This window comes from Aythya marila (assembly GCF_965140915.1).
Source record: "Aythya marila genome assembly, chromosome: 27".
Lineage (NCBI taxonomy): Eukaryota > Metazoa > Chordata > Aves > Anseriformes > Anatidae > Aythya > Aythya marila.
The window spans coordinates 4,266,065-4,278,776 of record NC_139068.1 but is presented as its reverse complement, the minus strand read 5'-3'; the positions used below and the strand labels follow the sequence as shown (position 1 = coordinate 4,278,776).

Below are 12,712 nucleotides of genomic sequence, written 5' to 3'. Positions count from 1 at the left end.
TTCCACCGAGGAAAGGCCACAACAAACACGGCGGGGACAAAGGCACCGGTCAGAACGAAACAATCCCAGGAGGAAGGAAAGAGCAGAGCATCTGAGCATTTCCTAGCAATCAGGGGGCAGAGAGTGCTGGGAAACCACCGAGAGCATCACAGGCAAGAAACAAGAATCATTGAGTCTCCTTCTGGCTCTTCCCTACTGGCCCAGCACCAGCTGCCCTCTACGTGCAGCCCCGCAGGATGACCAGAGCCGTAGGGTAAAACCTCTGCAGAGCAAGTGCTGAGCTCGCCGTGTCAAAATCGGATGAAGTGCAGCACTTGGCCTGGTCTGGGCCCCAGCTCATCGGCCGTTGGCAGCAGCGGGGATTGGCTCATGTGGCCCGGGCTGAAGGAGGGGAGAAGATAAGCCGTCCGACACCGTAACGCACTGTACAGCGAGCTGCTGCCTTATCGCTGCCTTTGGGGCCTGGTTTTTGGGCACGCAGGGCACGGGGAGCAGGGAGGCAGCGTGAGGCTCAGCTCGCTGTCAGTGGAAAGGTCTCAGCAGGGCTCAGCGGGGTTGCAGCCCCTCGGATACCCTCCCAGCCACGACCTATGGTCACTGTGCAGCTTCCTCAGCAACTGCTGGGGAGAGGGCTGCCCCGAGATGCTCCCCAAAGCAGCCTGGTTATGAGCAGAGGCTGATTTATTTATTACAGCCCTGAGCCCAGCTGCGCCTCCCCAGCGAGCCCAGGCACGGCACTGCGGGGCTGGGGCCGGGGAGCTGGGAGCTGCTCGGGGCTCAGCGTGGGTCAGAGCCTCCTGACCCTGCCTCTTGCTCTGCACAAACCTTCCTGCAGCCGACTGCTTGGGATCCCCTTCCCCTGCGTGTCTGCAGAGGAAGAGGAGAGCTGGGGGAGGAAAAGGCCGGCACGCATCAGGCGCTCGAATGCCACAGACAACGATAACCACCAGCCCGAGGGCAGCGTTTGCAGCAGGGGCAGCAGTGTCCAGCTCCTCCAGGGCCACGAACACCCCACATCCCGGGGCTCTCACTTCTCTCTTTCCAAACCACGGCACTGCGAGCAGGAACGAGGCCGGCTCACACCACTGCCGGCATTTCCCACCCCTGCTGTGGGACAAGCGGGTGCCACATGAGCCACCAGGGCTCAGCCCATGCCCTGAACACGGGGGCTCAGCTCCTCAGCCCGCTCTGAGGGACCAGAGGAGCCTCTTTCCCCGGCATCTGCTCTGACACCAAAGTCCCAGCACACAACTTGAGGCTCAGCCCTCGGCAGCTGCCTGCGAACGCCGGGACCTCCGGCTCACTGGCAGCAGCAAAGCTCGGTTATTACAAAACCATAAGGCTGCTGTTTAACCCGTTACCCAGCTCCCCAAAGCATTTACGTGCCCTGAGAAGGTGAAGAAGAAGGAAAAGTGTCACTGACATCTGAGCAGTGGCCCCAAAGAGAGGCGCAGTGGGTGCCCAGCACGTTGGGGACCCCCGTGCTCTCTGCCACCCGCTCACCCCGGCCGCCCTGCAGCAGCGGCTCGCGGCGCCCGGCTCAGCCCTCTCTCCCCACACACAGGCCGTTACCTCGCTTAAAGGACCATCTCTTCTTCCAGCGCTTCGAGAACGACGGCCAGGAGTGGTTGAGCAGTGAGTCGGACATTGGGGAACCCTCGGAGCCCCCGTGCGAGGAACGGCCCCAAGCAGGAGACGACAGCACGGCGCACGGCAGAGCTCAGCGCGGTCTAAGGCAGCGCTGCAGGCTGCAGCCCAGGGGCTGCCAAGGGGGGAGTGGAGAAGCCAAGTGTTTTGTCAGAAGTATCAGCTGATGGAAGCTGTAGCCAGAGAGAAATTCCTGGTCTCCGGCGTTCCCACCTGTGTGACGGGTCAGTGACTTCCTACAGCGGGGCCCGGGGATTAGTGGCCCCGCAGCGCATGCAGCCCCTGGCCGAGGCTTGCAGAGGGAAGCAGAAAACAGGCTGCAAACACACCCAAACCTGCCCCTCGCTGCCAAAACCTCCCTGCTCTGCTCGTGGTGATCAGATGTCAGCCGGACAAACCGTCACCTGCACGTCCGTTCTGCAGGGGCACGGGGCCCCTCCACCTGGGAAATGCAGGGCAAGAGCCGAGAGCACCGGCTGGATATTTGCACCTTTGGCATCATTTAGCACAGCCTCTGCAAGGGAAGGGGCGAGACCCTCCCCATCTGCAACGCTGGCATCACCTTGGGGTCTTAGCAAGTCCCTGGCCCTTGGCAAGGATCATTCTCCAAGCCCTTCTCAGCTCCCCCACAAAGGGAGGTGGGCGCTGTCTCCAAACAGCCCCAAGACACCAAATCCCCCTCCCTGAGGTCTCTGAGCCCCACTGACACCAGCCCTGCAGCTCACCCTGGCTCCAAACCTTGATCCTGAGCCTTTGTGCAGGCTGGCAAAGCCTTGTTTTACAATCTCAGCCTCGCTGAGCAGACCCCAGCTGGTTTGGGGACGGCCACAGGCACCTCCACAGCATGGAGCCTGCTCCGGGCTGGTGTCACACAGAGGTGGGTGGTGAAGAGCGTTTCCCTCACCCGACCACAAACCTCAAGGCGTCATCTGCCCAGCGCAGTCCTCCCACATCCCCTCTGCAGGCAGCTCCCTGACAACACGGGCACCCAGCTCAGCAGCGGCCCTTTGGAGAGGGTTTGGGGGACCCCAGCTCAGCCAGGCCCAAACCCAGCCGTGGGCAGTGCTGAGGTCCTGCCGGGGGGGAGGCATGTGCAAACCTTCATCTGTGGCGTGGCAGCAGCAGGAGCAGCACCCGTGGGGGGTTTGGACACCCCAGCACTGCCCCAAAGGGAGCCAGGGGGATGCCCGGTGGGTTAAACCCCAACCTCCTCTTCACGTGCAGCAGGGTGAGGCTGCTTCATCAGAAAACCCCGAGGAAGATGAGCAACAACTCCGGTGTCATCGGATGGATCTCGTGCAGAGAATGACTTACCCTGAAGGCTGGAGGCATCTCTGGTGAGTTCCCCGAGCACGCTTACAGCTGACAGCCCTGACTTTTCCAGCCACTGGTGCAAAGCGAGAAGCGGAGCCTCATCGGGGAAGCAGCAGCCGCGCTGCCGGGCTGCTAGTGGGGGCCTCTGGCTCAACCATCTCACCGCTTCCCCTTTCTGAAGACACGAACAAGCCCGCCTCACCCATGCTGCAGTTCCTCCGACGTCAGCCCTGGCACAGCCCCGCTGCTCTCTCCAGCCCTTGCAGGGGTCGGGGCTCCAGCAGGGTCCAGCAGCCCCCGTTGGGGGGCCGCACACCCCAAACTGCCTGGCGCAGGGGCCCCGAGAGCTGCAGAACTGGTGATGGCCACGATGACAGCGATTGCCGCAAACAGCTTCCTGTTCCGTTCGGAGAAAAACCGCTCTGTGTGCACCGTGAGAGCCTGGCACTAAGGGGCTGTGCCCACGGGCTCGTTGCACCATCGCTCGTTAGCCTCCTGCCAGGGGCAGCGGGGTCCAGCGCCGGGCTCCCACAAACGCATCCTTTGTCACCGCTGTGGTGGGGTGGCTCTGGCAGACCCCACAGCCCAGCAGGTCTTGGGCTGAGAGAAGATGAAGCGATAGCAAAGAAACAAAGCACAGAGATGACTGTGCCGGCTGAATTTCTCTGTGCAGGTGAGGGGCAGACCCACAGGCACTCTGGCTCCAAAGCAAGGGGAGCGAGGGGCGAGGTGCTGGTCCTCGCCGCGTGCGGTCCGGCAGGCAGAGCCCCCAGCACAGCCTGGGCTCAGATTTTCGGCGCGGCCGCCTGCTCTGTTCCACCGAGCCCCGGGGGCCACCGAGCACACGCACCTCATCCCACGGCCCCGAGCACACGCCAGCCCCAGCCAAGCCCTAATCAGAACAAGATCCGCTCACACTCCAATTACTCAGAGACCGCAGCCTTGGCAGCGCTTGGGATAGCAATTATCCAGTGCTCCAGGAAACCACCAGAGCAAAGAGGAATTAAGGTTTAATTTCTCTGAAGTCCACAAGAGCTCGGTGAGGATCAGGGATCAGGGATCAGGACTGCTCCCAAACCAGGCAGCTGACGGGACGGTGCGGTGTCCTTACCACAAGAGAGGACTAGAGCTAATCTCTTTCCTTTCTGGTGTCTGATATGGTTTGGGGGTTAGCAAAGCAGAGCTATGCATGCGGCCTGGAAGAGCGATGAGGGATGACGGCACGAGGGCTGGATGAGTCTCAGCATCCTCCCCCAGCATCTACGACTTGAGAGCCCAGCAGGCAGCAAACCTCCCGTCACAGCAAGGTCAAGTTTTGTTAGGATCTCCAGAGAACGACCTGTGCCAGAAAACGCAACTCCAAACCATTTCAAAGTATTGCTTTGTTTCTCATCGCTCTTACAACACGAGAAATCCAGGTGGGTTTGGAGAGGGCTGAGGTTGGATTGAGCTGCTCCGTGTGCTCCTGCCCAACACAGGGCAGCGGGCGCAGAGCGGGGCCGGATCCAGCTGCCTCGTCCAGCTCGGCGTGCAGAGGCACTAGGTGGCATCAGCACCGCACAATCTCCGTTAACCAACGTCAGCACCCAGCCCAGCGCTGGGCCCAGGTGGCTGATGAAACACTTGCTGGAATTTACCAGGGACAGGGGGCGAGGAGTGTGCAGCGAGGGTTGACCTCGACCCCTCCAGAAAAAAAAAAAAAAAAAAGCAAAAAAAAGCATTTTTTGCAAAAAAGTAAATCACACTACTCACTTTTACAGCCATTCGTTGCGCAAGCAGCGGACGCTATCCCCAGGTCTGAGGCCGGTGGGGCCCTGGCAGAGCCGAGCCCCGAGGTGCTCAGCTTGGTGCTGGTGAGGTGAGGAGCTGGGGCTGCAGCGCAGCGAGGACACGAGGGACAAGGCACGGCAGGAGAGCAGGTACCTTTACCAAAAAGCTAAATGCATCGAGAAGAAAAACAGCAGCAGCGAGTCCCCCGCCTCGCTGGTGCAGCTGATCAGGAAGGAAATCTCGCCTGTGATAAAACGAAACAACGTTTAAGTCAGAAGAAAGAAAGATTTTTACATTTCCACAGCAGCTCGGTACAGAAGGCGAGGGGAGGTGGTTCCTGGTGCAAATCCGGCCCCAGCTGCTCTGCCTCAGGACGGGGATGAAGCAGAGCCTCTGCCTTTCTGCCTCGCAGTTCTGCCTTTTAAAACTCCCTGCGTCCCCCTGATGGGAAAGGAGCCTTGGGTCTGTGCTCGGGGAAATAGCAGAATGATGCTACGGAGCAGCAGCTCTCGCTGTTTTGGGCAGAAGGAAGCCCTTTACCAATGTTTACTCAACAGCACCGAGCACCCTGCGGTGAGGATGAGCCCGGAGCGTGTCGTGCACACCACGGGGCCGAGCTAAGTGAGCCTCGGACCACAAGCCTGCAACGGGCAGATCTGTGTTTGTTTTTTTCTTTCTTTTTTTTTCTTTTCTCAGCACCATTCATTTTGCAACTGAAAGTATTACTTATTCCAAGATATGAATTTAATGCTTTCTCTGTGGTAAAGCAGCATCCAGCACTGCACACACAGCAGACACAAAATGAGCAGTTATTCTTGGATAATTTATTCAGAAATTTAATATAAACAGTTAATTGTTCAATATTCTGACACACGGCAAGAGTTTTGTCTTAATGCTCCAAGATATTTTCTGTACATGTCACTGCTTGGCTCTTACATACGAAAACATTGAAAAAAAAATAAATCAAGGGGGAGGTTTTTTCTTTTTTTGTGTGTGTGTTTTTCTCCTTTTTTTTTTTTTTTTTAGAAAAAAAATCATGGCACATTTGATCCTTTATTTCAAACAAGAGGTATCTGCAATACTGGAACCTTAGATATGCAGAGAGAAAGGTGGGAGCAGCAAGTTTAAACAGGAAAAAAAAAAAAAACAAGACCTCACAGAACATCACTTAGCATGTAACTGAAACTGCCTCTGGTCCAGTTAAGGTGCAAGCAGCCCAGCATTTGCTTTTGGCTGCGTTTGATGAAGCTGATGCCCAGGACCCCATCCACAAAGCTCCTCAAACACAAGCCACTGTTTTGACACTCTAAGAACAAAACCAACGTGCAAATTAAAGCAAAAGGTAAGGGGTTTCCTCTTTAAATAGCATTCTGTCTTTTCAGATTTAAAAGTGGCTTTTCTAAGATAGCCATCAGCCAGTTTCCATCACACACGGTAACGGGAGAAGTATTTGGACACCAAGATGGTCACAGCATTACCAGATGCTGCTGGGGGGGAACTCGGAGGAAGAGAAGAGCTTTGGGAACAAACCCAGCTCAGATGTTGGCTCTTGGGCAATTGAGAGCCCAGCGAGCCCAAGCCACACTTTCCACCCCCAGGACTGCAAAGCAGCCCCTTGGCAGCACAAAGCAAAGAGCCTGAGTGGTAGCGCCAGGACTCAGCTAAGCAGGTGAGCCTGGGCCCACCCTTAACCGTGTTCATGGTCTTCCTTAGATGCCAGGACTGCCCCGGTGCCACCGCCAGAACCTGCTCCCCCAGGGGTTCCTGGGCTGGGGAGAAGCGAGCGCCGAGCACCATCAGCTGGAGCAGCAGAGCTCACAACAGAACGACCACCACAAACACAACCTGGTGCCCGCTGCAAACGCGTTGCCAAAAAACGTAACAACGCCATAGGAGTTAATACTAACTTTATTATACAATATTTAAAAAGTCATTTCTCTACCTGTCCCCTTATAGCTTGCATTGTGCTGCAGTTAATTTGCTGAACCTGCAAGAATAAGTGCTTACTTCTGAGAAGGACAAGCAATTTAATCTTAAAAAGAAATACACATTTAATGACAGCAGATTTGATAAAAATGGTAGTTTTATAATTGCTTTTAAATAGTCAGATTCCTCCAAAAGTCAATCGCACTACTGGCTTCACTCTTGTGATACTCGTAGCAAGGCAAGCCAGAACAGAACAGGCTGAACACGTTAATGCTCTTACACCAACATTCACGTACAGCATCCAAGCAGAGTTAACACAGAGCCAAGCAGAAGGTAATAAAAAGGCCAAATTCAATTAAGTTCATACAAACGCTAAACTAATCTCGCTTTGAATTTCACGTATTTCTGAAGCAACTACTTCACAGTTCCAATCCGTTCAGCAGCTCCTCTCCCAGGACCGCGCGCAGGGGCATCGCGAGGGGCATCGGCTGCTCCGCAGAGGGGAAGGGGCTCCTGGCACGGCCGTGCCCCCCAGCTCCGCGCGTCTTTGTGTGAGAAGTGGTGGCTTCGAGGGAGGCGAGGACACAGCCGGAGGACCGGAGGGTGTTCTGCAGTTTCTTGCTTACTCTGCTCTTACTCCACAGTCTCTGAACCGATCACACGTGGATCACGGGAGCACCTGGCACAGCTGTCAGAGTAAGGCTTTATGGCACAAAGATACTTCACGTTCTGATTTGAAAAATGAGGTTCCAGTCTCGGTATCAGGAATCGCTGCTAGCAATGAAGGGCCCAGAGAACCTCAGGGTCCGTCTTTGTATCACAGTGACGTTAAGAGGGAACTGGATTGCCTCTCTCCCTCCCCTAAAATGGAGGCTCAAGAAAAACTGACGCAGCACCCTTCTTGCTCCTGCCTTTTCCTATTTGCCTTCATCTTTTAGGTCAATAACACAGTAAGCAACTTTGAGATTTTTCCAGAGATACCAACACTATACGCAACAAACCAAAATTAAGCAAAGTGCCCCATTACTATAATACAAGTTTAGGAGGAAAGAGATACACTACCCATAAATTAAGAGTACCCTTTAGCAACCTAGGAGCAGCCTCTTCCCAACCAACAGAGCTGCTTTACGATCTGCACAGAAAATCCTCCTCGCAGCTTGGTCTATTTCCTATCACGTTTCCCAACCCAGTGCTGGCACAGAGTTTACGTTATAAGCTCTTCTATTTTACAACACAACAGAGTATTTACAAGCCGCCAAGAGACGTGTTTTTAACCTAGCAGGCAAGCTTTGCAATGCTGCACTGTACTGCAAGAGAAGTACCAGATTTGCAAGAGGTGTTCAGGAAGTGGCGATAGAATTTAACGTGCAAACGCTTCTGAGAAACCTCTCCAGTCCCGTGCTTCAAACATCTGCTCAAAGAAAACACAGCAGAGCACAGAAAGCTGGTTCTTACGCTTCCTGCTTCACCAGCTTTAGAAACAGCGAGGCTCTGGCTGCTCGTTGGTACCCCTTCCTGTCCCCAGACTGAGCACAGGAGGCTACAGCTGCTCCTCAACATGCGCCTGGGTCTGCCCTGCTACTCGGAGCTGTGAGTAGGAAGTTCTCTGCCTGCACAGGGCAGGATCCAACCCCAGCAAACGCTACCTGAAGCTGGGAGCTGCCCTCCTCCAGCCATCCCACCTGTGCTCCCACCTGGCTCCTCCTCACCGCTGCGCAGCAGTGGGTGCCTGTGCTTTTGCTGCAGCTGCGGCGCTCTCGCCCCAATAGGGATCTCGCTGGAGCACAGAACAGCAGCAGCTCCCCAGGCAATGGCACAGCACCTGCCATGCTGCTCCCCTTCCTGGGCATGGGACTGCACCACACACAGGTTTCATCTGGCGCATGCAGTCTCAACTTGTACGCAACCCCTTGACGCTGCCGATCCAAGCACGGGACTTGTGCATCCCCAGGGCAGGGGAGGATCTCCCAGCAAGAGAGCAAAGTGGCGGCTGACGGCTGAAAGTAAAGGATTTTCCTCATTCAGAGCTGGGCTTTACGGATGACGTCCATGCACTCCTCCTACTTCTGTAGCTGAGTGTAATCTCCAACAGCCACAAGTGGCAACCGCTAGCGTCATGTGTTTGTTTTCAGAAGGGACTAGCTTTGGGGAAAAATGATATCCTTACCGCTGGTACCACACGCCTCTCCTCGCCCTTGGCACACTGTAGAGAGGACGACTGGAGTAATCTTTATGCACAGTATTGGGTATAAACAACTGCTCCCTTCGGTGCAGAGTGACGATGACAACACGAGCCACGTGAACGGACTGCCTGTCCGCAAAGCGAAACACATAATCCCTTGTTCAGTGATCCGAGTGTTGCAAATCATGCGTACTCACAGGGCCAACCAATATCAACTAAGTTTAAAAGCCAGACCCAATACAAGGTTCCAATGTTTGTTTATATAAAGGATCTTCTATTCCCACAGTTATGATTGCTGCAATTTAAAATGTTATCAAAACATCGGCACGCGGGAAGGGCTGATTTCAGGAGGTCACATCCAAGCCACAGAGCTCCCGGGTAGCAGCGCACAGCGAGGGCAGCGACCACGACACCCAAACCCAACTCCAACAACGAGGGCTGGGCACGGGCCCTGGTTCTCACTGGCATTTACTGCTCCAGCAGGATGCTGTCTCCTCCTTTTAGGTCATTAGTTCAAAGTCCAAACATTTACACGGGTCTTTTTTTTTTTCTTTTTTATCACAACAGAACTAGGAAGATGGTATCAGAGTATCAGATCCAAATTTGCTATCGGGTAGTTGGAGCTGGAAGTAGTTTCTTTTGGTCACTACTACTCAGAATAGTGATAAACGGTGATGAGCTGTTCTCCTACCCATTCCCTTCAGTGAATGGTCCCAAGTATTGGAATCAGCTGATATTGATTTTCCCTGATCCACAATAGGTCCAGACCAGAATATTTAAACAGGTTTAGAGGTGCGCAGTATTAAAAATATCCTTAAGAAACACTGAGGTAGACTGCACCAGAACAGGACAAAAATAATCCCACCACATCCACCTGCCAAGATTTTACGGATACAAATTTACATGTTCTGCGTGTTTAAGAAAACGATTTTTTTGTTGCCTTTTTTTTTTTTTTTTTTACAGTGTTCTATATATTAAAATAAATAAAAAATTTCTAATAAGAAAAACTTCTCTTCCTTAGAAAAGTGTGAGAATATGTCTTCTTTCCTGCAGTGTAGTATAGAGCTGCTAAACAGTTACTACTTTGTAAAGCAGAGGAAATGTAAACGAGGCCTTTCCGAACTGAAGGATCTTACCCATGCCTGCACTGGGTGGTTTCCCCCTAACTCCGTGAGCAACCTCTGCCCTCTGCCTTCCACCCCTGTCCCAGTGGCCACCACCCCATGGTGCTGCAGCCGAGCGGAGCTGCAAGAAGTGCTTCCTGCAGACCCCAGCCCCTTCCAGTCCCTCACGGGGAGAAGGCAGCAGCACAAACCAAAAGCCACGCTGCAGCCTGGTGTCCCCGCTCCCACCGAGTCAGGACCTTGTTTTTTTCCCAGCAGAGAGACCAAAGTGGCCCTTGGACTTCTCCAGGAGGAATAGCAGAGGTCTGAGCAATCTCTCCCCTGGTAAAACCAGCTCCTGCATGAAACGGCCTGCGACATCGATCATCTTCATTTCTCGCTTTAGCGCTTCTCCCTGCCAGCACGCTCCCTCATCGCAACGAGACACGCTCAGTTTCACAATGATTTTCTAACATTTTGTGCTTATCAGCTCTGTCTTTATGCAAACAGCAGCAAAACAAAGCACGGTCCAAGAGACGAAGGTTGACATCCCAAAGAGCTGAAAGCAGTGGCTCACGCACGCGCCCTGGGAGAGGCGCAGGGATCTCAGGAACACATTGGAGGCCCGCAGGCAGCACGAGGCTGGACGCCTGAGCAGCAGCAGACAGGCAGCAGGGAGCTGACCACAGTCACGTTCAGCTTCTGCTTCACGTGCAGAGCCAAGAGCCTTGTGCTCGCCTCCCTTCAGCTGGGCTTTAGTGTCTTTTTTTTTCGGTTAGAGTTCTTACTCGGCCTCTCTGGTTGCTTCTCCTGCGGCACAACGCGAGGGATGCAGGGGCAAACACGTAGCAGGACCCCGGAGCAGGACGTTCTGGTGTCCTTCAGCCCCCAACGACCAAGGTAAGTCCCAACTACTTTGTCCCAGGGCTTCGAGTGGAGCCAGCTGACTGCACGGTATAAATCTTGAAACTGTTTTATAAAGCCTTGTCAAGTATAAACTTAACATGTGCTTCATAGCTCCTAAAAGGGTAATCAGCTAAAATTAGTTCATTCTGAAATCTTTGGACCACTTTAAGACCAAACAATCCCCCAAATTCTCCCCTCCCCGAAAGGACCATAAACAGTCAATAATTTATATGAAGTTAAAATTTAAACTACAGACATTTTAAATATATTACAACAAACAATATATATACTCAATGCTGTAAGGACAGAAAACTCGGTATCTCAGTTCAGGGGACTCCTACTTTGTTTGGTCTTGAAAGTACCCATAAATCTCAGATTTCTGCTCCTTTGGCTCCCAGCACATTTTCCTCATTTGTTAATGAGAGAAAACCTACTCCCAAGAGTCCTCAGTATAAAAATAATCTGTTTAGGATTCAGTCACTCCAGGGAAATGGGAAAAAGATAAGTACACACTTCCGAGAAGAGGAAAGCTTCTGTGAGAACATACAAAACTTATGTACAAAAAAGAAGTGTATATTTTGCTATACATATACACCCCACATATATATACTGCACACACGCACGCACACGCACGCACCCTTGGGATTTAACCCATTTAAAAAGTATGAAAGCAGCAGCTATTGGTCAATCTGAGGATCTGGCGCGTCCGACTGATGTGTTGAATCCTTCAGCTGTAGTGAAGAGTATGCCTGAAAGCCTGGAATTCTACTGGAAATGCTTTTGTCCTGCAGAAGTTTTGTTCCGCACCGTTACGCTGTAGCTCAGATACCAGCAAATTTCACGTCTTTTGTTGGCAAACGTGGATGCTCCTCCTTTAGTTTAACTTACACGGTCGCTTCCTGTTTTGAAACCATGGTTACAGAAAGGACAGCAGCCATGGAAACCTTTTCCATTTATGTTCACAGATAAGTCCACTGACAACCAGTCAACTTGGCAAAAAAAAAAAAAAAGTATTAATCATAAGATGATTAAAAATTTGAAGAGTCTGTAGATGTGTGTCATACACTGTGGCAGCAATAACAAGAGTCCTGAGATTTGTGGAGGGGAAAAAAAAGCAGACAAAACCCTTGGGTCAAACAGGAAGCGTTAGGAAGGACTTGATCGGGGCATGGAGAGAATCCGCCCGTTTTTCTTGCCACCGTTCATGTGAGTGTAAGGTATGTGCTCTTCGTAGTTCCCCTTGAGGGCCATGGAGGGTCCATTGTCCCGCCCCAGGACTTTGTCCCTCTGCGTGTACGAGGAGGGATCGAGGGGAATGCTCTCCATGTTCTCGAAGTCCATCTCGTACTCCTCCGTTTCCAGAGGTTTGTTCTCCTCACTGTAGAAGAACGAGACCTCGTGGAAGCTGGGGTGCAAGTCCTCCTTCAGCATCTCGATGATCTCAATGAAGGTGGGGCGCATTTTGGGGTTGTATTGCCAACACATCTGCATCAGGCTGTGCCTAGTTGAGGACAAAGGAGTCAGGGAGAGGAAAAAACAAATCCACACAGGCAGAGCTGGCACAGACCAGGACTGGTATCCATGTCAGACCACCCATCACGCATGCTACTCCTTTGAACCCCACGTTCCCACCCAAACTGAGCTGTTTGTTCTCTTCCCGTCTCCGTTTTTGCCTCTAGATCCTCACACTGCTTTTTCTCTATTTCTGTCTAGATCAAAAATTCCTTCCAATTCCTTCAATTGTTCTTAACTCGGCTTCCGAAGGAAACAAGGCTGCAGTTCACGTACTCTGTGAATGTGCGCACGCACTTAGAGCCGTCTCACAATTCTTTAATTCATTCAATTTTAATTTTAACTCAGCCTG

The 12,712-nt window shown here is 52.7% G+C and overlaps 2 protein-coding genes across 3 annotated transcripts in view; both read right to left on the bottom strand.

Annotated features, from left to right (window-relative positions):
- Window positions 1-1,761, bottom strand: part of ARHGEF18 (Rho/Rac guanine nucleotide exchange factor 18) — a 45,827-nt gene extending 44,066 nt beyond the window's left edge. Inside the window, exon 1 of the mRNA XM_082780138.1 lies at window positions 1,573-1,761. Coding sequence (XP_082636264.1) covers window positions 1,573-1,648 — 76 coding nt within the window. The 5' untranslated portion in view covers window positions 1,649-1,761. The remainder of the gene's footprint in view (window positions 1-1,572) is intronic.
- Window positions 1,762-6,621: 4,860 nt separating this feature from the next.
- INSR (insulin receptor) overlaps window positions 6,622-12,712 on the bottom strand; it is a 55,632-nt gene continuing 49,541 nt past the window's right edge. For both annotated transcript variants that reach the window (XM_082780140.1, XM_082780139.1), the window contains exon 21: window positions 6,622-12,349. In XM_082780140.1, the coding sequence (XP_082636266.1) occupies window positions 11,995-12,349 (355 nt within the window). In that variant the 3' untranslated portion in view covers window positions 6,622-11,994. The remainder of the gene's footprint in view (window positions 12,350-12,712) is intronic.